This window comes from Dasypus novemcinctus, chromosome 12, assembly GCF_030445035.2.
Source record: "Dasypus novemcinctus isolate mDasNov1 chromosome 12, mDasNov1.1.hap2, whole genome shotgun sequence".
In the NCBI taxonomy this organism is placed as follows: Eukaryota; Metazoa; Chordata; class Mammalia; order Cingulata; family Dasypodidae; genus Dasypus; species Dasypus novemcinctus.
The window spans coordinates 95799776-95826759 of NC_080684.1; the positions used below are offsets into that span (position 1 = coordinate 95799776).

At 37.3% G+C, this 26984-nt stretch overlaps 1 protein-coding gene across 50 annotated transcripts in view; it reads right to left on the reverse strand.

Annotated features, from left to right (window-relative positions):
• The window catches only part of RBFOX2 (RNA binding fox-1 homolog 2), a 295584-nt gene that overhangs the window by 83884 nt on the left and 184716 nt on the right, over positions 1–26984 (reverse strand). The window contains exon 1 of one of the 50 annotated variants that reach the window (XM_058308734.2): positions 17493–17910. The exons of 45 other annotated variants lie outside the window; for them this stretch is intronic. In XM_058308734.2, the coding sequence (XP_058164717.1) occupies positions 17493–17519 (27 nt within the window). In that variant the 5' untranslated portion in view covers positions 17520–17910. Of the gene's footprint in view, positions 1–17492; positions 17911–26984 lie in introns of those variants that run through there. 4 more of the 50 variants (XM_058308727.2, XM_058308730.2, XM_058308736.2 and 1 more) reach the window with 4 other exon arrangements.

A 26984-nucleotide genomic window follows, 5' to 3' on the forward strand; every position in this document is an offset into this window, starting at 1 on the left:
CCTACTGGGTAGACTGGTTTCAAGACTACTAGTAGCTGCCTCACATGAATGGCTAGATTTTAGCTTCTCTACTTCATATGTTAATTGGTTCTCATTTGCTTTAACTTTTCCAAAAATTTGCTTACATCTCTTATTTATTAGTAATATCACCACCTCTTACCAGTTTATTTCTTTTTGTACTTCTATATTGTGAGTCTTATAAGGAATGGGAAGCAAGTGAAAGTAACTAAATTTTGCCCCAGAAGTCATGATTTATTAATTCCAGGTTCATTTTTAAATTTGAGAAAGTACGCAAAGACAAGTGGATCAATGAACTACAAAACTTCACTTTCTTTAATAATCCTTTAACAACACTGAAATTTATTAAGAGCAAATTAGAGAAGGTTAAAGGGAAAATAGAAAATGTTTACTTCAATCCTTGAAATAGCCTTTGTACTTATGCTTTAATAATTTAGACTCATTTAAATTGCAGGAAGCAAAGCAACTCAGAGGAGTACCTGAACTAAATGTGTGCTACAAGTCAGAGTCCAAGCGCCATTTGCAAGTGCCCCCATAATTCTAAACCTTGACAAACACAAGAGACTTTCAAAGGTCTATAACTCTCAGAAAACAAAACAAAACAAAATGAAGGATTTATTGGCTAAATGCCTAACTCTTCAACGCCCTTGTTCTTCATGAATGCAATGGTGGTGAGCCAAGACTAGAAGGCAGCCTAAAGGGAGACAACATTTCCCATTATCCCATTGCTGTATAACACATGGATCAGTGAGACATACTGTGGACTCTGATCCTTCAGTCATAAAGAGATTGAGATAGAAACCAGTGGCAGCAATACATAATGTAATCCTTTCTCACAAGGAGACAAATAAGCCTAGAGAAAAAATTAGAATCCTATGTTGGAAGAAGTCATCAAAAAACACTATCATAAATAAGCTGTTATTAGTGAACAGGAGAAGCAGTCTTGGAGTATGTTAAGATATTCAATTTAACACAGATGGATTGCAAAAAACTGAAAGACATTTAAAACCAGCAACTAAGAGAACGAACAAGAGGCTATCTATACTTCAATGGTTGTTTAATAAGGGAAACATTCCCAGATTTTACTCTACATTTCCTCTCTTTCCATTTCAGATCAATGTTCAACAAACAAACAAAAGCTGTATACTTTGGGTATACTTACAACAAAACAAAACAAAACAAAGGATCCATCTATTTCTTCTTCCCCCTTATAATCCTCCTTACCTTAGAACTTCTTTATCATTCATATCATTCTATCTAGTGTCATTTAAGAAAATTTTCCAGCAAAGAATGGCATCTCAAGATACTTCATTTTATGACTAGAAAGGGTGAAAGCCCATCAGTGTTTGTAACTAGCAGTTATATGGAGATGACAGTGGTTGAAAGGGAACGTATATTACTAGAAGGAAAGCTAAAAAATGTAACATGGAACTGTATAGCATAGTGAAACTTCATGTGAAATAAGAATATGGATAATATTTGCATATATAACTTGGAAACTGAACAAATTTACATTAACGTTACAAACTATTAATGAAACCAAAAAACCCCACAAAAAAAACAAAATTATGCTAAGCGAAAGAAACCAGACACAAAGTACTACACATCGTATGACTCTATTTACATAAAATGTAAATATAAATAAATTTATAAAGATGGAATTCGATTAGTGGTTGTGTAGGGGTGGGGAAGGATAAAGTGATTGACAGGTGACTGCTAAAGAGTGTTTTTGGAGTAACGAAATTGTTCTAAAATTTTCTGTAGTGATGAATGCACAACACTGTTTATACTAAAAGCTACTGATTGTACACTTTGGGTGGAATGTATGGTACATTAATATATCTCACAACTGCTTTAAAAGTTAAAAAAATGTAAATTATCTCATTAGTAATTTTTATATTGGTTATATATTGTAAAGATAATACTTTAGCTATATTGTATTAAAAATATTCATTCTGAAAAAAATTTTTAAATGTCAAAGATACTTCATTTTAATGTTTTACTTGTTTTAAGATTCTCCCCCTCAGGAATGAAGGCAACAGACTTGATGTTTTAGCATTTATAGACTAAACACCTTTTGTTAAAGATCTGAACTTCCCAGGGGGATGTTTTGACAATAGAAGAAACCACGGACAGAGACTACAGAAACATGAGTGGTACTTCCAGTTTTGCCATTACCTTGTTATATGACCTTGGATAAGTCACTTCCACTCTAGATCCGTATCCTTAATTTGTAAAATAAGGTTCTCTCTAGTACTAAGAATCTATGATTCTGTAGTAAATAAGCCTTAACAAGGGACAGAATATAGTTTGTTTTTTTAAAGAAGAAGAAATACTAGGTAGATTACCATGTAGAACTAATATTCTCTTCTGTAACAATCAACAAAATGCCATGATCTGCTCCCCTACCCAAAGTGGTTTAGTTATTCTAAGGAGCCAATCCTTTGATTTCTCTTTCACTCTGCACAGGTGTTCCCATATGAAATAATGAGCCATCAAACTGTAAAATCTTTCTGCCGAGATAAAATTTTATAAAACTAAATCTGTATATAGAATTGATCAAACTGATCAACTCCTGTCCCTATCCCAAAGGAACCTAAGGCTCCAGGAAAATTAGCAGAAAGATTTCTCAAGGTTTTGGCCAAAGGTGGTTTATAGAAATTTGGTGTGGAAGGAAGAGTTTATGTAACGAAAAAGTTTTACAAAATATTAAGGCTCATATTCTTAATAGTATACTTAATGTAATGCAATCATCACAGAAAGGCAGAAACAGCACAAATTTTGGAATCAGATAAACACAGCTTCCAATACAGGCTCTGCCATGGACTAGCTGTATGACTTGGATAAATCACATAACCTCTCAAGCCCTCAGTTTTTTCATCTGTAAAATGAAAAGAAGGATCATTACCTAGTGGGGTAACTGGTGTCTGAGAACTAGCTGAAATCACATAAACAAAATGTTTTGCTTCTGACTAAAAAGCAGGAAAAATGGCAGAAGAAATACTAACCACCATTATTGTAAAGGAAGGGAAAAAGGGGAGGGGTATATAATCCAACCATAAGAGCCAATAGCTGGTTATAACCTTAAAGTTCTACATGTCCTTTTTTACATTAACAGTCATATCAATATGTGGGAGATCACATTCCTATCTACTAGAGACTTGATATAAAACACAGGCTAAGTAAAATTAAAATAAAACATACGCATTCCCAGTTTCTCAAAATGGTTGATAGCTGAATTCAAAAATTTAAAGCAAATTTAGATGAAATTTTGTCACAGTTGCTCTGTGTACAAATGACAGTCAGGCAGCCATTTTAACTGAAGAAAGGTCTAAAGAGTGCCATCCTCATTCTTTAATATGTGTAACATATTTACTTTTATAGCATTCATCCCTTAAATTTGTGAATGACCTGATTACCATTTAAATAATTATGAGTGGAAGAGTCTAAATATCATCCACTAAGGCATTTTAAGGTTCCATAAAAGTTGGGAGAAGCAATCATCATTTTCACAGTCCAAAGTGCCCCTATCTTCAACACTGTTTAAGCGAACAAATGGTACTTTGAATTTTCTCCCTACCTATTCAGTCTGAATGAGAACGACAGATAATAATCCACTGGAGAAAAGGATCTTTCTTTTCCACAACAGACTATAGATCATGTTGGGATTACAAAGCATAGAAACTTTGTTTGTCCTATGATTTTTGTCCATGTATTTCTGCTAAGAACTATTTTTGCCTTTGATAAGATCAGTCCTAGACACTCCCTCAAACTAGTCTATCACTAAACCTAATTCAATATTAAGAATTTGGTTCCACAGCTCATACAAACACAAACACATGCAGACACATATGCACACACATTAATATCTGTGCCATAGCATTTCCTCTTTCCTTTTTTATCTCCATCAAACTTTCCAAAATATTTCCTCATTTGAAGTTCTAATGGCACCTTACTGACATCATATTCATGTAATTTCCCATATTAACTTTGTATAATAATTACTTATGTCTTAAACGTTCTTCCTTACTAGATACTACTCGAAATTACTGTTCAACTGATTTTCACTCATTTTTTGAGGATATATTTAAAGGAAATACCACTTAGTTTCTACTTTAAAGATACTCAAGACACTGGACATCAGGCAAATAAGGACAATGATCTCTGAGGTGGTAAACAACCAAGGGGAGTGCTATGATTGTCCCACCTTACTGGGTACATGGAGGGATTACCCAGTCAGAGCCTGATGGTCTCCATGATTTAAGGAGATAGAAGTCTGGGGATGCCAGGAGGTAGACGTCCACAGGACAGAGTATAGGAGAGGAGAAAGTTGCAGAGAGAGAATTCTGAAGATCTATAGAGTGCTCCTACAGTTGAGTAATGATCACCACAGGTATGTGAGGAAATTACCTAAGGTTAGGGAAAGAACTATGTAAAAGAAATAAGGTAATGGGTCTAGGAGCTCACACAGTGCCAGAAATAAAGCCTGTTCCCAAGAGCCAGTGGAAAACCTAATAATTTAGGGGGCATCGGCTAAGTAATAAGAAGAGTCTTGTCCAAGTATAGGGGGAAAATTAATCAGAGACTAAACATAGTTCTGATCCTGTCCAAGAAACCTTAAAAACAAGACCTGAAAGGAGTAAATTATTTCTAAGAGACTTAAGCCATGCTGCAGATAAAGCTCAAATATTTATAGAAAGGAGTATCTAGCATCCAATAAGGTAAAATTCACAATGTCTGGCATACAAAAAAAAATTACCAGGTATGCAAAGGAGCAGGAAAATACAATCCATAATGAGGAAAAAAACTAATCGACTATAACTGGCCCAGAACAAATATAGAGGTTAGAATTAGAAACAGGCGGCAGACTTGGTCCAGTGGTTGGGGCGTCTGTCTACCACATGGGAGGTCCGCAGTTCAAACCCCGGGCCTCCTTGACCTGTGTGGAGCTGGCCCATGTGCACAGCTGCTGCGCGAAAGGAGTGCCGTGCCACGCAGGGGTGCCCCGCATAGGGGAGCCCCACGTGCAAGGAGCGCGCCCCGTAAGGAGAGCCGCCCAGCGCGAAAGAGAGTGCAGCCTGCCCGGGAATAATGTAGCCCACACGGAGAAATGACACAAGATGACGCAACAAAGAGGATGCAGCAGATAGGCACAGAGAGCAGACAACCAGGGTGGGGGGGGGGGGGAGAGAAATAAATAAATAAATAAAATATTCAAAAAAAAGAATTAGAAACAGCAGGCAAGGCCATAAGAATGGTTCATATGTCTGTAATCTGTGTTTGAGAAGCTAGAAGACAAGTTAAGCATGCTAAGAGAGATGAAAATATTTAAAAAGACCCATATCAAAATTCTAGACATATAAACTATAATGTCTGACATTAACACACTGGAAGGGATTAACGACCAATTAGATATTGCAGAAGGGAAGATCAACTTGATGACACAACAACAGAAACTATCTGAAAAGAAATACATAGAGATTTTTAAAAAGTCAGAAAAAAACAATGAACAGAGCCTCAGTGAATTTCAAGAAGTCAAACATATGCATAATGGGAGACCCCAGAGGAAGGAGAGACCAAAAAAAATATTTGAAGAAATAATGGCTGAAATTCTTCCAAATTCAATGAAAACAATAAACCCAAGGTCTAAATTTAATGAACCCTAAGCACAAGACATGAAGAAAACTATACAAATCATAATCAAATTACTTAAAATCAGTGATAAATGAAAAATTTTTAAAGCAACCAGAGAAAAGAAGGCACATTACAGAGGAACAAAGATTTTTAAATGTCAAACAGATTCCTGCTCAGAAACAATGCAATCTAGAAAATAGCAGCATATCATCTTTATAGTACATAAAGAAGGAAATACATCAACCTAGAATTCTTTACCTAGCAAAATTATCTTTCAAAATCAAAAGTGAAATAAAGATGCTTTCAGATAAATAAAAGCTGAAAGAATTAACTGCCAACAGACCCTGACTACCAGAATGTTAAAGGAAGCACAGGGAAAATAATACCAGGTAAAAACCTGAATGAACACAAAAGAGTAAGAGTACAGGAAATGGTGACCATAGGAATAAATACAATTTTTAAAAATTGTATTTAAATTTCTTTAAAAAATGGGAAAACGGACTTTGGCCCAGTGGTTAGGGCGTCCGTCTACCACATGGGAGGCCCACGGTTCAAGCCCCGGGCCTCCTTGACCCGTGTGGAGCTGGCCCATGCGCAGTGCTGATGCGCGCAAGGAGTGCTGTGCCACGCAAGGGTGTCCCCCGGGTAGGGGAGCCCCACGTGCAAGGAGTGCACCTGTAAGGAGAGCCGCCCAGCGCGAAAGAAAGTGCAGCCTGCCGAGGAATGGCGCCGCCCACACTTCCCGTGCCGCTGACGACAACAGAAGCGGACAAAGAAACAAGATGCAGCAAAAAGACACAGAAAACAGACAACCGGGGGAGGGGAATTAAATAAAGAAATAATTTAAAAAAATTTTTTTCTTTAAAAGATTATTCTTGTATTAAGGAGTCAGATGTAATAATGATAATAATGTACACAGTGGAGTTTTATAACATATTTAAAAGTAAAATTTATAACAATAACACAAAGGTTGGGAGGGGAGAAATGGAAGCACATTGTTGAAGGGCTGTAAGAGCCCTGTGTGGAGTAGTATAATATCACTTTAAAGCAGACTATGATATGTTAAAGATGTATACTATAAACCCTAATCTACTAAAATAATTAAATAAGTAAAAGAATGAACTAAATTAAGAAACTATGAAAATAAAACTAATTTGTTGGTTAATAAGCCAACAAAGGAGATAAAATAGAATCTAAAAATACTCAATTCAAGAGAGAGACAGAGCACGACTGAAACAAATATACAGAATGCACTGAGAACACAGCATCCTTATTCTTAAATAGGAAATACCAATTACAGTAAACTCTTGATTTCTTACTCCTTCACATGAAAACCTTGAAAAAAATTAATCAACCTTTCTCTTTCCCAGCTTAATACTTTGAAGAAATATAATATAAATTCAAAATGTTATTTAATTGTAGGCTCATCTTACTATGAATTTCTTAGGATTATGTCTAAATATATTCTATACATAAGCTCTGATAAAACAGAAAATATTTAATGAAATGAGAGTTCAAGGACTGAGAGTTCAAACAGACATTCCCACTGACATTTGTTCTTCCTCCATCTATTATAACCCTTATTTAAAATGTCTAATACCAAGTAAAACAGAGGGAATAGCTGAATTCTGTATACTAAATGCACACTACAAATATACCTTCTTCTTCTAAAACAAAGCAAATTTTACTGTCTGCTTCTCTAATAATTACTAAAGGAATTGATTGATTCTTTTAGTAGAACTGTCTTTAATTAAGAAAAAGCTCAACAATCAAGACATACAAGGATATAACATAGCAGATTTTTTAGAATGCTTAGAGTTGAACCATGTAGAACATACTGGATATAAAGAAAATATAGTGAAACAAATAAAGATTGAAAGATGAAAGCAAAGCATATTGACAGTGAACCTTAAAAATGACATGGAATGGTTATGGTCTGATATAAATCTGGGATTGACAGCTTTTCAAAAGTAGTATGCCAGGAATCTAACTCTTGGTCATCTTGAGTGGAAAGAACGGAAGAGAAAGAGATAGCTGCACTCAATATACCACCTGTACTCAATATACCAGGAAGAGAGGAACTCTGAGCCGAGGAAGAATCAAGACCTGGGAAAGAAGGAACCTTGAACCCAGAAAGAAGCAAGACCCTGAAAGAGAGGAACCCAGGAAGCCTGAACCCTCGCTACCATCGGCAGCCATCTTGCTCCAACACATGAAAATAGACTTGGGTGAGGGAAGAAACTTATACCTTATGGTCTGGTATCTGGTAAGCTCTACCCCAAATAAATACCCTTTATAAAAACCAATCAATTTCTGGCATTTTGCATCAGCACCCCTTTGGCTGACTAATATACCACCTTTGGTATACATACTATAGGCTGCCAATCACTAAAATTTCATTGTCACCTTTCCACTTCTCTTTCTTTGCACCATGTCCTTTCCCCACCAATTGAAGCCATGCCCTTCCTTCCTCTTTCCTGACCCAGAGAAGGCTAAAACTCATGTACCACTTACCTTCATGCAATCTTCTGGAAATATAGAACCTTTCCTTAGAAGACCTATAAGAGATTTAGGGATCCCCAAACATAGCTGTATAATACAAAGGCCCCTCTCTTTTAGCAAAATAAAGCTTTCATTTCGAAAATGCTGATTTAAATAATAAGAGTAGGAGTATAGGAAATGGTGATCATAGGAGTAAATATGATATGAGTGATTGCCCAATTTACCCTTTCATTTTGCATTTCAAAGAGGATCTTGTCAATGCATTGACAAATTTATGAATTCATTCAGGAAATATTTGCTGGAAATTAAACTTTGATACTAACATAATAAATACTGGCAATATAGTCCCAATCTAGAAAGAAACCACAGTCTAAGGAGGAAACAAATATACTCTACAATCACAGTACTACTTAATATGGACTAAGAGAGCAATTTGTACAGAATGCTAATGAAGTACAAAGGAGGTACAACTCACTATGAGATAGAAGTGCCAGCTCTCTGAAGTACTCCAAGTTTAAGCTTAATCTTTAAGGACCAGAAACTAATCGTTTGGGAGAAAAGCTATTCTGGAAATGAGGTAGTAATTTATGAAAAATGATATATGAAAAAATCTATGAAAAGCAAAATGTGGCTTATTTGGGAAATTTCAAAACAGAATTGGGGGCCAAGAGAAGGGAGAAAGAAGTTGAGGAAAGAAGAGTTATCTCCATATCTTCTTTCCTTCCCACCCAGGGTCTAACACAACTTGTCAAAACTGCTAGAAACTGTTTCCTTGTCATCAAGCTATACAAGAAAATCTTCCTCAAGCTAAGAAAGTAGGGAGGAGCTGTATCCCTCTGAGCAAGGTCTGCCTGTACGTCAAAGTCAGCCACTGCTTTTTTTGTTTACAGCCTGCAAACTAAGCATGGTTTTTATATTCTGAAGTGGTTGAAAAAAATCAAAGGACAAATATGTTGTGACAACTGAAAATTACAAGAAATTTAAATTTCAGTGTCCATAAATAAAGTTTTATTGGAACACAGCCACACTTATTTATGTATTATCCACGGCTGTTTTCTCTCTACAAATGCAGAGTTGAATAGTTGTGACAGATATAGCATGGCCCCACAAAGCCATAAATATTTACTATCTAGCCCTTTGAAGAAAAAGTTTGTGGGTCTCTGCTGTAAGTTAAGAGTTAAATCTTATTTTAAGACTCAGTTTGTCTCTTCAAAACTTCTTACAGGAATCAGATGAGGCTCAGCAATTGCATACCTGCTTCCCACATGGGAGGTCCCGGGTTTGGTTCCCGGTGCCTTCTAAAAACAAACAAAAAAACCCACATAATAAGCAAACAAACGAAAAAACCAACTCAGGGGAGCTGATGTGGCTCAGTGGTTGAGTGTTGGCTTCCCACATATGCGGTCCCAAGTCCAATCCCCAGCCCCATTACCTAAAAACAAAAACAAAAACAAAAAACTTCTTACAAGGAACTTCAATCAACATTAGATAAAAGAAGATAGCTATGAAACTTGTGAATATGAAAGTATTCATTTATAATTTCATAAAATAATCACTGGTCCATTACCACATGTTCTGAATTATTCCCTGACAAATGAAATATTATTATCAAGTCTTGGTTGCAGAACTTTAACCTATAAATCTGAATGAAATTTAATATCTCCATTTACGTGATTCCAAGATGCAATTAAAAAAAACCTATTTCACAGTATTAACAACAGTTTAGGTATACATATATTGTCTGAGTCATTAGTTAAATAAGAAATATTATTATTCTAATAGTCTAATATTCTTAACTTGATAGTCCTTTGAAAAAAATTTCAAGAAGCATAATGAAAATAACATGCTGAAATAAGCTAAGAATCTCTATGATATCTGACTTATTACTAAATATTATTAAATCAGAACTTTTTGCAAGGGTTTACTTTTTCATTACGTTTTCTTTTTTTTTTTTTTTCAGTAGAAAAACAGCTTATGTTTTGCTGTTGCTACTGATCTGAAAGGCCCTCTAATTCCCAATTTCGGTTTTTTAAAAAAGATTTATTTATTTTTCTCCCTTTCCCTCCTCCCATCCTGCTGTTTTTGCTATCTGTGTTGTCTTCTCTTCTCATTTTCTCTCCTCTAGGATTCACCGGGATTTGATCCTGGAGACCTCTGATGGGGAGAGAAGTTCCCTGTCCATTGCACCATCTCAGTGCCTGATTTCTGCTGTGTTTCACCTTGACTCTCCCCTTGCCTCTCTTCATGTGTCATAATCTTGCTACGTGACTCACTTGCGTGGGGCACTGGCTCACCACATGGGCACTTGCGCAGGCACTGGCTTGTCGCACAGGCACTGGCTTGCTGCGTGGGCATGCTTTCTCTTCTTCTTTTTCACCAGGAAGCCCCAGGGATTGAACCTAGGTCCTCGCAGATGGCAGGCGGAAGCTTTATCAACTTGAGCCACAACTGCTTCCCCCAATTTTGGTTTTTACTATTCTTTTTTGGTACAATTTCACTATCTTCAGGGAAATGATCAAATTTACTTTTGCTGATTTTTCAATGCCATTTGTTGACTCAACTGACATTTTAAAAACAGTATTTATAATAAATACGTTTAAAAACTGAAAAATTCAATGATAGTAACCTTTGAGGGATCAGGGCAAAACCCACAGGTTTGAGGACAGATAGTCTTGCCAATCAGATGACATCAACGATATTCTGACAAACTGAAGGTTATATGCCTTTATTTTTTAAGTTATAAATTGCTCATAACACTATATAATCTATATGCTATGAAAACTGAATAAAATCGAATGTGTTATCATAAAATAAAATGTATAACAAAGATATGACATTTACTAATACTGAGAATTGATATTTTTACTTAGTAATTAGACATAAATGGTAAAGCATTCCTATAAATTAATGTATCAGTCAAAGACATTAAAGACTCTGGAAACCATAGGAGGAATAATTCAAGAAGTGGGAATGATAGGCAAAGGGAAGAGAAGCTAACACTTAGCAGTATCTTCAAATATTTGGTTTGAAGAGAAATTAAACTACCCCATACGACTACAGATGACAGAAGTAAAAAAAAAAAAAAGAAGTGAGAGATAATGAAAACTGGTTTTAGCTCATCTTAAGCACACTCTTTCTACTTTTTAATGGCCAACAATGGAGCTATTTATCTTTTGAGGCTGGTAGTAAAATAGAAAAGCATGGAAATTTAAGGTTAAAATAGATCTCAGGTTTGAAGTATCTCCAGGTTGCTGGACCTCTCAAATCATAAGTCTCATGTTAAAAAAAAAAAAAAAAGCAGCGGGGGGGACACTATTTGCCTCAACAGGTGATTGACAAGTGATATATGATATAAATATAATGTTACATATGTAATTGTGATGTGCATGTAAAATTAACTGTACAAAGTAGGTAGGCAAAAAAGTTATTTAAAAAATAACTGTTAGCAAGGTGTTGATGGTGGGGAGATGGATGGGAGCCTTGTATGATGATATTTATTTGTTTTGTCAATTCACAAATTTTACTATCCAATTATTGTTTATGTATGTTCATGTATGGATGGTATACTTCAGTAAAATTTTATTTTAAAAAAGGGGAAAAAAAGTCATTAATGGTGGTGGTTAAAAGTCAGGAATCTTGAGCCAAACTCCTTGGGTTTAAATCCTGGCTTTGCCATCTGTACCATTTCCTTATTCCTACAACATGGACATTAATAATACCTACAAAGGTGAAAGGAATAAATCACTTAACATATGTAAGGTATTAAGGCGGTGTATATTGTATAGGATGCACTCTGTAATGTTACCTTTTATTATTATGTAGTTTTATAATGATGAATTCATTTTATTTAACAGTGAATCCCTATTATTGTAAGTGTTATATCAAAGCCTTGAACAAATCGGAGATGGAAATTTTGGAAATCAACCAGTCTCAACTAAGGTAATTCACACATTCAAAAAATGCTTACTGATTATCTAATAGCTACAAGGGACATTAGAGTACCATGGTTAAGAGTATGGATTCCAAAGTCAACCTGTCTAGATATGAATCCCCATAACATCTCTTAGTAGCTGTATGAACTTAGGCAAGTTACCTAACTATTATATGCCTCAGTGTACACTCTTGTGTACAGTGGGGATAATGATATGGTTGTTGAGAGGATTCAATGAATTAATGTAAGTACAGTGCTTAGAACAGAACCTGGTATTAATAAATCTAAGCATATAAAAGGATCTGCTATTATGACTATGTGCCAGTCTGGATACTGGGAATGCAAAAGACTACTGACAAGTCCTTTCCCTCATATATACATATAACATAGTTATCAATCAGTGACAAGTAAAGAAACAAGCTAAGGATATGAAGTGATGAGAGAATGCTAGTTTAAATAGGATGGCCGAGGGAGAGCTCTTCCCCACAAAGTAACATTTGAGTAAGCAAGCCATGTGACTGCATAAGGGAAGAGCATTTCAGGAAGACAGAAAAGCAGAAGGAAAGACCCTGAGCAGGAGGCTGCACGGTGTGTGTGGTCTTATGGGAATAGCAAAGAAGACAATGTCATTGGAGCAAAATACAGGAAAATAGGGGCAGCAGGAGATGAGGTTAGAGAGATAGGTTCCTTATGGAGTGGGGTCTTACAGACCATGGTAAGATCACTGGATTTTATTTTAGTCTGAAGGGAAACAAATGGAAGATTTTAAGGACAAGAGAAACAAAATCAGATGTGCGTTTTAAATGGTTCACTCTGGCAATGACCTCTATAATGAATTATTTGACTCTAAGCTTTCATGAATTTAATTATTCTAATAATAAGAGGGGAACATTTGAGCCTGGAAAATGGCAACAATACATTGTGATGGCAGACTGCAGCATTTCCGCCTAAAAGAAGCTGAGCAGAGGAGCCCAATGATAAAGCTGTTACAATCAAAATAGCAAAGCATTTACTGTAGAGGAGCATTCCATTTGTGTGTGTTAAACTTCATAGATGAAGTGTTATAAAGAAACATTCAAGAAAGATTTGACAGCACTCTTGGAATGGTGAGAGAAGAGAGTGCCTCCAGGAGGGAAGATACGAGACAGGGCATGCTTGGGATACCAGAGAGGGATGGGATATGAGGAAATTAGAATGGGCCTAGGGGGCTACATCATCAGTATGACTGGTCTCTAGTGACAAGCTGTGTGAATATCATGGAGGTACCTGAGAAACAACCTAAGGTAAGGTACTACATAAAAAGAAGTTAAATTTAGGTACCCCATGAACGAGAAGTCAAGAAAGATGAAATTGTTCCCACATGGCAATTTGTGTAGAAGTGAGCTTGGAAGTTTTTTTTTGGGGGGGGGGGGGGGCGCGGGGAGAACAGAAAACAAGGAGAACGAGATTAGGGATTTCAGTTTATGTTTTATCATTGAGAGGAATGAGTGTCAATCACCTTGCAACATGGAGATGTCCTAAAGAGGACATATAATACAGACTTGAACAACAGAGAGTCAAACACTAAGTTTTTCTAGTTTAACAGCAAAACTAAGGAGAAAAAAATAAGAGGAAAGGTGTGTAGTAAGGGGCTGATTGGGAAGAAGAACCACTTAATGATTCAAAACTGCTCAGATTTATTCACATCTCCATTTATGGAATTCTGGGTATCTTTTCAGGAGAGCTAAGTAACTTTCAGACTGGCAATATTTTTTAAGAGCTAGTTTTGGCCTTGGCAAGGAAATGGTTATAAATGAAGATACGGAGCAGTGTAGAAGAATTCAAAAAGAAACCAAATCTCTGGAAAAAATGAGGGTTTTTTGGTTTATTGTAAAGGAACATAAATTAGTCTCCAACCCACATTCCCCGCCTACCCCTCAACTTCCCAAGTCCAGCACAGCCCATAGAAAGTGGAAAGTATGCCAAAACAAACAGCCTGGGCTAGAGCTCCGAGAATAAGGGGTGGGATGAGGTTGGGGTGGAAAGAGAGGATGACTAGCAGGCAACAGAATGGAATCACTTTAAAGTGATGCCACAAAATGGAGACTAAATAATCACTGAGGACCTCCAGAATTAACAGAAAATGGCACATGTTTATGGAAATCAGAGAATAGGGACCCTACTCCAATTCATTAAAAACAAATCAAAATCAGACAGAAAAAATTAAAGCAAAACATACCTACTACTCTCTTATCTGTCTTTAATTAAGCATAAAATACTCCCACCCAACCACCCAGGAACAGAATAGCCAACTGGCAGGAGCTCAGGTGAAAAGACTTCAGTCTTCAAGCTACAAAGAGGGAAGATAGCAGACAATGGAACTGGTGATTCATTACAAAAGAATACACTCCAGAGCAGCCTGCTGCCACATGGGCTCACTACACTCTTTAAAGGAACAGCAACCCCCTTTCCAACCTCCCTTATTCTTAACACCTTCCCTTCTCTAGGTCCTGATGGAAAACAGATTTTGAAGAAAATGCCAGCAAAGCACTGAGCTGTCCAAGAAAGGGAGGACTTTGTGATCCATAGACCTGGCAGTCTTACTCTATAGCAGAGCACAAAAATTTTCTTTCACATCCATACTCTTTCCTCTTTTCCTCTCTGCCACCAGTATACCTTAAAAAACAAATAGCATAACTGAGTCTGAGTCTAGCAACACATTATATATTTTTTTAACTAATCAGAGATGAAGTCATTTACAAATTTGATTCTCTAATTTTACACAAATTACGAGAATGGATTTTTCTTCTTTTTATTCCACATTGTTATTTTCACAAACCTACAAAGACATTACTTGGTTCACAAGCTCAGAAATAAGAGGCACCTCAGGGAAATATTTGTACAGCATATACATGAACAACAGATAAACCTGAAGTTACTTTTTTTTAAAAGTCACATGTCTGTCTGCTATAATAGAATTTTGTGATTCAAAAACAACAAAGCACTGATTTTACATTGTAAATAAATGACAGAGAAGTTTACTAATTAAAAGGAAAAACAAGATCTTATAAAACTAAAGTATATTTAATAACAGCACACACTGTACAAATACTGATATGGATCTATTATGTTGTGCAATGAAAATGTCATCCACTCAAAGTCTTTCTTATGCAAAGAACTTAGGTGGTAAAATAGTGAAAACATATCCACACATACCTTTCTTGGCCAAGACACTAAATCAACAATAAAGCATCTAACTCTGAAAACCCAACCCTAACCAGTATAGACATTTTATTTTTAGAAAGCTTTTGCGACAGGTCATTATCAAATACTGGGATTGGATGCCTGGCTTAAAAGAAAAGAAAAAAAAAGAAAAATTAAAAAGTTCACCTGTCTGGTAATTAACAACTATGTATGTTACATAAACATAGAAAAGTATCTACACCAAAACAAATTATGCCAGAATACAGAAAATTCATAAATTTTACATTCTGTACTTTCCAGTTACATAAATTCAGGATAGATAAAAACTAGTTACTTGTTTCTTCAGCATTTCGGCACATTCTGAGAAAAATTAAGATAAAATATCTATTAGAATTCCTAATCATCAAAAACCCCCTTTTTCCAGTTTTCATTTATCTCTTTTACGTCATTCCCTGATTTATAGTTTTCTTAACTACACCTGAGAGCACACTATTAAGTGTGCACAAACATATGCATTCTCACTTACACTTTATAGACTTACCAGCTACTCTTAGAACCTAAGAGGAAATGTTCCAAGAAACCATGGAAAACCTCTGATTATAAAAATTCCCGGTTTAGATAAATCTTTCACTGATTTAAAAGTATATATATAATGAAAAATCAAGAAACTGAAAAGCCTTCAGTAACATCTTAGAAAGAAGAGAGTTGTTACCTCTCAAACTGCCAGTCAATGAAAATTGAATGAGAGCTCCAAGGTTAAGCAAGTATCATCTCCCAAGCAACAAAGAAAATCCAGAAATAGGTTTTCTCTTTCATGGAAATTTTTTAAAAAAAGGAATATCTCAAAAAGAGCTTTAGGCTGATGGTGAGGGGATAAGAAGTGGAAAAGAAAATATTTCAAGGGTCTCTTCACTTTTAAAAAGAGGGAGGGGGTTTCTTGATGATCTCCAAATTCAAACCTGAGTTACTGTGGAAAGACATGTTCTTTGAAACTTCCCTTTCCTCTCAGTCACATTGGAAAAATCTCCCTAAAGGTTTCCCTCCTTCCAAACAGCACTGCGGGGTGTTATATAACCTTTAAGGGAACAGGATTCCAGCTCCTAAAATGATGCCACTATCCTGATAGCTAGCCCACTCTCTCGCCCTCCCGTGGTTACTTGGAGAGGAAAAAGAGAAGAGAATACAAAAAAAGAGCAACCTCCTTAAAAGGAAAGAAAGCACTGTCCAGTGATGAAATTTCCCTATAGAACACAAAAGCTTGGAGTGAAAGTGATCCTAAGCCTAACACTGAAGGACATGAATGTTCTTTAATACAAATGATTTCTCATTGATAAATCACAGCCTCATCATTCCCTTCCAACCTATACATAAAAAAAAAGAGTAAAGGAGCACAGAGAATGACAACAGGAAAAATAGCATGGCCAGGGGAAATCAGGAAAGCGCACTCACCTTTATGTTTGTCAGGAATGACTTGCTAAAATGCAGATTAGATATTGCCTGGCATAACCAAAGAGAGGCAGAGAGAAAGAGGAGCGTTCTTCCATGTCCTACTCCCTCTCCTTCAAATGCCTTTTAATGTCTGCCTGTTAGTCATTTATACATTCAGACTTGCTCTCCTGTCAGGGAGGGTTCTACCTTACTCTCCCACACCTGGATGCTCCTCTGGTTCCTACTGAAAACATCTACCAGTAACAAAGCCATCAAAATGAAACACTTAATAAACCATCGAGAACCAAGACAGCAAAACTGCAATCCCACAGCCAATCCTGAGAAACCACGGTGAATCAGGAATCATATTTCCCTATAACACAAATTCTTCTGCAGTTCTCAAAAGGAAGTCCTTTCCCCTCTTTTTGGCAGTCTACAAGAATCTCTTCCTACCTCTGCAGTCTTTCTCTCCCTCCCTCTTCTCAGAATCAAGACAAAGAGGTAGACAAATCCCCACAGGGTCTTTCCTGAGCTACAGCTGCACAGTACAGGAAATAGGAATCTGCTATGGAACTGCAGGAGGGGGGGAGAAAAAAGGATAGGGAGAAATACACATACACACAAACACACACACACGGACTTACAACAGACACTAACACTTTTCAGCTGATAATAAATCTGGCCTTTTCTAAGAAGAAAATAATAATTAAAACTCTGCTTACTCTACCCTGTATCCAAACCTTTATTTAGATTCCAAGATGAGAAAATAAATACACTGAGGGAGCACAAATCTTACCTGAGTTACCATTTTCTTTTTCTCCATAAACCAAATAAAATAGATGATAAACCCTTCAAAGCAGTCCGTGCTGCAGTATACCTCCACAGCTTTCTTTTCCACCCCCCCACCCCCCCAATCGAATTATTTAAGGGTGGGTAATTTATCTCCCTTTATCTCGTTTTCCTTCCTTTTTCTTTCTAGTGTTTCTTCCTTTCTTTCCTCTTCCTCTCTGGCAGTCTCTCCCCCTCCTTCTTTCTCCAGCTCCCTCCCATATCTCAGGCAGATGGCTGAAGGAAGCCCCACCCCTGAATGCCTAAGGTAATTAATCAGAGTAGAGCCCCACCTCTTCCTCCTCCCCCCATCTGACATCTACCAACTCCAGAAACAGGCCTGCAGGAGAAAGGCAGTTTGGTGTGCTCTGTGCGCAGGCGTCTGCGTGTGCGTGTGTGCGTGTGTGTGTGCATGTGTGCGCGCGCTCGTGTGCGTGGGGGTGGGAGGGAAGGAGGGGGAGAGGAGGGAGGGGCAGGCGCCATGTGCAGGCATATTTTAAGAAGTGAATATCTGCGGTGGTGGCATTATTATATAGCACTAGAAGCATTCATAGCAGCGTACCACAGTTATACCAATTTAAAAGATTCCAGTATAAATATGGTAATAAATAAGAAATGAAACAAAAATTATTTTTTAAAAAACACATTTTCACGGATACAGTTTATATTTAGTGAATTTTTAAAAAGACGTGAAGAAGAGAAAAGCTGCTGAATGAACATTAACTAAAAGGTTTGTTCAAGGAGTGGGAATATGCAAGAACTTGCTTGTCCTGGGAAGACCAAAGCAGTCTAAAGACCGCAAAGGATTAAAAGAGAGAAAGGAAATAGTGCTGTTTTTTTCTACTGCAAAAAACCTGGGGATTCTGGAAAAGGTGTATACAAAAATAACCACTTGGGAAACAAGCTTCCAGATTCATTAGAAATTCCAGTGAACTAAGAAGGTTTAGGAGAATGTTTATTGAACATAAGAGTTTCTTAAAGTCTTCTTATTAAAAAGGCATAATGAAAGAAAAAAGGGATTGAAGATGTGGTTCAATCAAGAAGTATTTGTCTAACTCTTAATTCTGACCTACAATACTGATCTTAGAAAATACTTTAACTTCTGAATATAAATGTCATAATCTTCCTACTTTATATGATTAAAAATCAAATAAGATAATCTATATAAACGGTTGATGAGATTTTGCTGTTTATAATGTCAGAGATTTTTTCTAATCTTTTTTTATATTCTAGTAAATAGGACCCTATTCTAAAGAATTTCATTATATATTTTAGTTATCTTTATTATGATATAATTTCCAGTGGATTAAACAATTCCAAAAAGAACACAGGAACTACAAAACAAGGTACAATCATAAGCACAATCATAGCTATTTACCGAGCACCTACAAGGTGTCTAGGCTTTTTACAGATATCTGCATACATTTAGTATAATTTTTAATTTATAAAGAATGGGATCTTTAAACATTAGAAAAAATATGAGAAAAAATAGGACTGTTCTTATTTAATGTTTTTAGAAATGATCTGGAAGACAGAATATATAGTGCTTGGTGAATTTACAACTGAAAAGCCAATCAAGAGGAAGAAGACTGCAGCAAAAATTTTAAAGACAAAGTGAGCAAGCAGAAAGGTGGTTGGTGTGTTTCACTACAAGCAAGGGCAACCCTGTGTATTTATGGGAAAAAAATCTCAATCATATTTATGGATTATTGATATTTTCAGTTATAACATATGAAATATAAACCTGAGAGTCACCATATACCATTACTACTATGAGGGGAAAAAAACCCATATTTAGGCATCAAGAAGGATATTAGACTCCCCCACTTCCCACCACACACACGCTAGCCTTATAAAACTGCAACTACCTTGAAGCAGCCTCCACACATCATGGAAAGAGACAAAGCCCTAAGAAAGTTTTCTGTTTTGTTTTGTTTTTCTTTAACTCTGGCAGTGGATGAGGATGATGGTGGTGCGGTGATGTGAGTGGGGTCGAAGATGGAGTGTGAGGGTGAGCAGGGATGGGGAGGGGGGCTTTTGGACTATCCATGGAAATGGAGGAGGGCTGGAGAAAGGAACAGGTGAACTCTGGGGAGGTCTGGGGTTGAAAATACAACTGTGGGGATGTTCTTTCGGCAAATATGGCAGGGGAGAGTCACTGGTGCAGGGTGTCAGTGGTGGGGGGATTTGTGGAAAAGGGTGCATCTGGGGCAGGCCTCTATGGAATAGGAATGTGTTCACCTTGTAATACAGTGTTTGGGTGGAGACCCAAACAATAAACAAGAAAATGTTAAATTCCCATCCTGGGGAGCCTTGCTACATTCTCAAATAGACGGGCAAGAATCTCTCGAGTACATAGCTAGTGACTAATAAAAGAAAACAGACCAGTGTGTCAAGCCCTCAGTATTAATGCATGTAACTATGAACCTTATTCTTGTAAAACTGAAACTTAGTGGTTACCATAGATTCTGAGGGGAGGGGGAAAGAACAATAGGTGGAATATGGGGCATTTTTAGGGTATTGCATTTGTTCTGCATGATTTTGCAATGAGGATACAGGCCAGTATACATTTTGTCAAAACCTATGATATTGTACAGTGCAAAGTATAAACCATAATGTAAACTACTGACTATGGTTAGTACCAATGCTTCAGTACTCATCAATTGCAACAAATGTACCACATTCATGTAAGATGGTATCCGTAGGGGAAAATGTGAGAGAGGGAAGGGGTGAGGTATATGCGAATCCCCTATATTTTCTATGTAACTTTTCTGTAACCTAAAACTTCTTTCAAAAATAAAGTTAAAAAAACAAACACAGAAAACGACAAATGGGGGAACATACAGAATAAATTGTAAACAGACATAAAAAGATAAACAAATCTTAATGGTGATAAAAGGCATGATCAAGAAAAGTCTTTTGGCTTTGTTTTTGGAAAGGTTTTGGGTTACGGAAAAGTGACAGCTATGGCAGGGGAGGATCACTGGTGCGGGGAATTAGGGGTGTGGGGATCTGTGGGAAGGGTGAACTTGGGGCATGCCTCTATGATATATGAATGTGTTCACATGGTCACAGGCTATATTATCTCAGTGGGTGGAGACCCACACAATAACCAACAAAATATTAAATTCCCATCCTGCGGAATCCTGCTATATTCTCTAACAGAGTAGCAAGAATCTCTAGAGTACATAGGCAGCTCCTAATAAAAGAAGACAGACCAATACACCAAGTCCTTGATATTAATACTTATAATTATGAACCTTGTTCTTGTAAAATTGAAACTTAGCCTAATAATATCTATTGCCTAAGAGTTACCTCTTAAAAACCTCCTTATTACTCAAATGTGGCTTCTCTCTAAACCAAACTCTCTACCTTCCCCTCGTGTGGGTCATGACTTCTGGGGATAAGCCTCCCTGGCACCAAGGGATTATTACCAAGCACCAAATGGCAATGAATTTCGAAAAAGACTTTGACCAAAAAAAAAAAGAGTTTTTATGGCTAAAAGATTTCAGAGTGAGTTGGGAGGTCATTCCAGGGTTTACACTATGCATGTCTCAGGTGGATCTCATTGACTCCCACAGTAAACAAAGCCTCAAATAGGAGTGTCCCCAAGGCCTCTAGAGGCAGCTGGACACTATAGGCAAGGCACACAACCCCATGAATTCAGCACCCCATCGATGAGCCTTACCTTAGAATATATGTATCCTCTTTTATTTGAACCTATAAATAGCACTAGACCCATTAAATATATATCACAGAGACTTAAATCTTCAGTCTGTTCATATGCCAGTACAGCCCTGAATCTCAGCAGAGTTGCAGCCAACATTTACTTTCCAGTTCACTGGACTTGCCCAAGACAACTAACAAAATGATGATGATGGACAACATCCATCCCAGAAAACAGAGATATCTACAGCTGAAAGCAAGACAGTTCCATCTATCCCATAAGATCTAATCCCTGTCTCAACTGGAAGCAGAGGGGGTATCACAATTCCAAAGTTATCAAGATTGACGAATGAACGAACATAAGAGGGGATGCAACTATGGACCAAAGTAGACTTATTATTGTTGTAGTAACAGAAGAACTTGTAACAATGATAAAAAGATAGTGGTTACCAGAAGTTACCAGAGGTTCTGAGGGGATGGGGAGAGAAGAATAGGTAGAACATGGAACATTTTGGGGGCACTGGAATTGTTCTGCATGATATTGCAATGACGGATACAGGTCAGGATACATTTTGTCAAAATCTATAAAATTGTACAGAGCAAAGTATAAACCATAATGTAAACTACAGACCATGGTTAGTGGCAATGCTTCAATATTTGTTCATCAGTTGTAACAAACGCACATTAATGTAAGATGTTATTAGAAAGTGGATGTGGCTCAAGTGACTGGGCTCCCACCTAACACATGGGAGGACCATGATTAAGTTCCTAGTGCCTCCTAAGAAGACAGTGAGCTGGTGCAACAGGCAGGCGCAGAAAGCTGACACAACAAGATGACGCAACAAGAGACAGAAGAGGAAAAACAACAAGAGACACAACAAAGTAGGGAACCGGGTTGGCTTAAGCGATAAGGTGCATCCCTCCCATGTCTGAGGTCCTGGATTCAGTTACCAGTGCCTACTAAAGAAACAAGGAAGACAAACAGACATAGCAAGTGCAAACAAAGAGGGGGTGGGAAATAAATAAATAAATAACATAAATCTTACCAAAAAATAAAAAAAGATATTATTAATAGGGAAAAATGTGAGGGGTGGAGGGAGTGGGGTATATGTGAGCACCCTATATTTCCAATGTAACTTTTCTGTAGTCTAAAACTTCTTTGAAAATAAAGTTTGAAAAAAAGTTAAAGAAAAGGGAGGGGGGCAGAGGGAGGAAAATGAAGGATCCTCACAAGTGAATAGTCTAGGCTTAGGACAAAGGTTTCCTGAGGCCTGGTATTCACAGTGCTTGTGTACGTTTTGGACCAGTATTTTATACTGCAAGTAATAGGCTTATAAAAATTCATTACCACAAGAAAGAGTTGGTACAAGCTAAAAATTAAAATTAAAATGATTTTTAAAAACTCACTAAATGACAGGATCACTTTGAACATTGGAGAAACAAAGGATTTTTGAAGTCTGTTTCTGCCTTCAAAGGCTGGCATTATAGAGGACAATTTGCTCCCTGATACCCAAGAGGCAGTACTGAACAGGGTCTGACCCAACAGAACAACAGATGCCCCCTGGTGGCTGAATGTGCCCAGTAATGTACTAGAGAGAAGCCCGTTTCTGGGTATTTTCAGGGTGGGGTGGGGTGGGGGAGTAGGGGAGAAGGAAAGGAAAATAATCAATAAGAATGTCAGCCAAGGGGAGAGGCCATGTCTACCATCATAGTTTAATCCCTAGCTTCCAGCACTGGTACATGGCAAGAATTCAAAAAATATTTGCTCAATAAACAGATGAAGGAAAAGGGGAGCTCTCCTAGCTGTCTAAATTCCTTGATTGTTTCCTCAATGGTTCCATGCAATCCCTAGATTGCCAGCTTCCTTTCTCCCATGCCACTCAACCGAAATTTATCTTATTGAAGTTACCAAAGATCCCATAGGATCGTCAAATTCGATGAACAATTTTACATCTTCTTTGACTTAATTGTGGCAACTTGCATTCCTTCCCTTAGAAAACTGTAACTCTTAGCTTCAAATGATACACCTTTCCTGATTTTCTTCTTTCCCTGCCCACTCCCTTTCCCATCTTACTGTTCTTCTTCTGCCCACTTTCTAAATGTTGGTATTGCTTGTGGTGCCATCCTCAGACCTCTTTTTACTCCATACCAGAGATTCTGAACCCAAGGTACATTGTTCCTCACATAGGCACCCCAGCAAAATCTGTTTTCTTATGTACCTTTCTGTGTGGAAAGGATCTACAACATTCATCAGATTCTCAAAGGAGTCCACAACCTCAAAGAAATTTAAACAATGGTACACACATTTTCTCTACGTAATCTAACCCATTCCCATTACTTCAAATATCTCCCATATACCCTGATGATCCCCAAATTTCTATCTCCAGCCCAGATCTCTCCCTGGAATTCCAGATCCAAATATCCAAATGACAAATAATGGTCAACTCCCTTTATATGTTCCACAAATTTTGCTAATTTAAAAAGTCAAAAACTAAATTAAATTTCTCAAAATCTATGAGTGAATTCATTTAATAAATATCAAGTGCCTACCACGAGCTAGGCACTGTTTTGGGCATGGAGGGGGGGAGAGTAATGGATAAAAGAGACAAAAATCTCTACGTAAGTGAAGCTTAGATTCTAGTACTCATTCCACCATGTTTGTTTTCTTGGTGAGTGGTTAAATTCCATGGCAGGTAAAATAGCTACCAATTCTTGAGAACTTATTCTGTGATAGCTTCTTACAAGGCAATTAAATATATTAGCTCATTTCATCCCCAATGATGAGCTACTTTAATGTCCTTTTTAGTGATAAAGTATCTACGGCTAGGTGAAACTAAGTATTTTGCTCAGTCACTCAAGCCAGTAAACTGCAGAGCCCAGACTCAAACCCAAATCTGACAGAAAGCAGGGGCCCTTCCAAAAGAAGGACTCCTCACTGAACACTAGGCCAAATCAGAAGTCTTTTGATTTCTCTCATATCTGCACCTCCCTTCCCATTCTTATCACAACAAATTCCGTTTTCTTATTTCCTTGAATATGGTCTTCTATTTCGGTAATTCATGTCTTATGTCTCACTTCAGGCATCCCCTGCTCCAGAAAGCCCTTCCTGAACCTACCAGCTCCCAAATGTGGGATGGGTATCCCTTATCCCTGTGCATTTTTTCCTTAGCACTTAATCCAAGGTTCTTAATAGTTGGTGTTTCTCCATAACTGTGACTAGAAAGTGAGAATGTGAGGGAAGGAATTATGTGTTTCAGGTCATATCCCCAGTTCCCAAACCAGTCCCTGAAGATACAGTAAATACTCAATAAATGTTTATTGAAATCAAACAATAATAATCTTGATTGCTATTCTCTAGCCATGCATTTACCCACACATGGTTTGTAAGAATGAGGAGGAATATTTATGTGGTTATCAAAATATTACAAAAGTACTCTTTATAGACCCATGGGAGTTATGGTCATGGCCGATGGGGTTAACTACCAGGGCAGATGGCCCCTCTTTGGAAATGGTGTTTATGTGTGATGAATCTGGACTCAGATGGGATCTCCCTTCATAAGACTTTCATGCTAATGTGCTGGAGGTGCAGTTAATGTTGGGGTTTAAGATATATTTAGGGGATTTGAATCTCTGGACTGACAATGTGATAGCCAGATCCTGAGCCTCAACAGACTCCAGCACCTACAATCTGATTTATTGGACTTACCACACTCAGCTAAGATGGAGGTGAAGAAGGACAACCACCACACCATGGAGCCTAGAGTGATTACAACTGAAAATGGGAGGATTGCATCCAGCATCCAGGTGGAATCTGAGCCTCCTCTTGACATAAAGGTGCAATGGACACAACCAATCCAGTGTCCACATAGAAGAGGTGGCATTGGATTGGGAAAAGTGGACATAATGGACAAAGGGTATGGGGAAAGGCAGGAAGAGATGAGAGGTGGAGGCGTCTTCGGGACATGGAGCTGCCCTGGATGGTGCTTCAGAGGCAATCACCGGACATTGTAAATCCTCACAGGGCCTACTTGATGGAATAGAGGAGAGTATGGGCCATGATGTGAACCAATGTATATGAGGTGCAGAGGTGCCCAAAGATGTACTTACGAAATCCAATGGATGTGTCATGATGATGGGAACGAGTGTTGTTGGGGGGGGGGGGGAGAGGGGGGGGGTGGGGTTGAATGGGACCTCACATATATATTTTTAATGTAATATTATTACAAAGTCAATAAAAAATAAAAAAATTAAAAAAAAAAAAAAAAAAAAAAGTACTCTTTATTTTCCAAGAGTTATTTAGAAATAAATACCTTCAAATTTCCAAATTTGCTAATTTACTTCAGTATCTTTAAAATTTTAAAAATTTGGGAAGCAGACTTGGCCCAGTGGTTAGGGCATCTGTCTACCACATGGGAGGTGTGCAGTTCAAACCCCGGGCTTCCGTGACCTCTGTGGAGCTGGTTCATGTGCAGTGCTGATGCGCACAAGGAGTGCCCTGTCACACAGGGGTGTCCCCGCGTAGGGGAGCCCCACACGCAAGGAGTGTGCCCCATAAGGAGAGCTGCCTAAAGTGAAAGAAAGTTCAGCCTGCCTAAGAATGGCTTCGCCCACACAGAGAGCTGACACAACAAGATGATGCAACAGAAAGAAACACAGAGTCCCGTGCTGCTGACAACAACAGAGGCGGACAAAGAAGACGACGCAGAAAACAGACACAGAGAACAGACAACCAGGGCGGGGGGGTAGGGGAGAACGGGAGAGAAATAAATAAATCTTTAAAAAAGAAATTTTTTTAAAAAAATTTGAAGCTGAAAGGAAGATGTGCAAAAAAAAAAGAGAAAGGCTTCATTTTGAACTTTATTAGAATAGTTCAGATTCTAGACCAAATACCCAATGATTTAAAAAGAAAAGAAAAAGAAAACCTCACAACTTTAGATCTTCACATAGATATGACTCAATTTCCCCACCTTTCACCCACATACCAGCAACGCTATAAAAACAAATCCAGGAGTCTCTGACTAAATGGCATGGCCTGCTTATATTTCCCAAGCTGCCTCTGATACCCAAGTGAAAATCAACATTAAAGGAATAGCATTACCTGCAATAATAACTTGTTAGTATCAAAGCTCCTCATAAAATGCCTCTATATAGTAACCCTAAATATAAATAACATTAAGTATAAATATCTATTAAACCTAACAGATATTTAAAACTTACTAGAAACATCTCTAACATAATAAGAGTGACATCCTTTACGCCAAAATTACCTTTAATATAAATGAAGTCAAATTAGTTAACTCTATTATTTCCCGAGCTTCTTTTCTCTAGTTTAAGCAGAATTCAGAAATACAGAACCCATTCTAGGAAGAAGAAAAAAAAAAAAAGGTGAGGGTATGAAGTACTTTAGACTTTATGAGCTTGTAAAATACAAGTAAAAATACTCATATTTAATTTTTGTTCCCCCAAATCAAGCCTTTTAAATAAGAGCACAACTAATATATACTAAACACAGATGAAGCCATAGGAATTAGAAATTGCTTCATAAATTAATAACTGGCTTTTAGTAACTTACTCTTTTATTTTTAAAACATCCCAAATTCTAGATAACTAGGGTAATATATATCCAATTGAAATTATGGATAAATTCTCTGAATTCTGTAAGAGACTAAGGAAAAGGTTCTCAATCAAATATTAAAGTGGAAGGGATGTAAACAAATTTGACAGTAAACAGATAAATAAAATAATAAATGATTCACCTGTGAAAACTGAAGTGTGCTATTTCTCCAGTACTAAA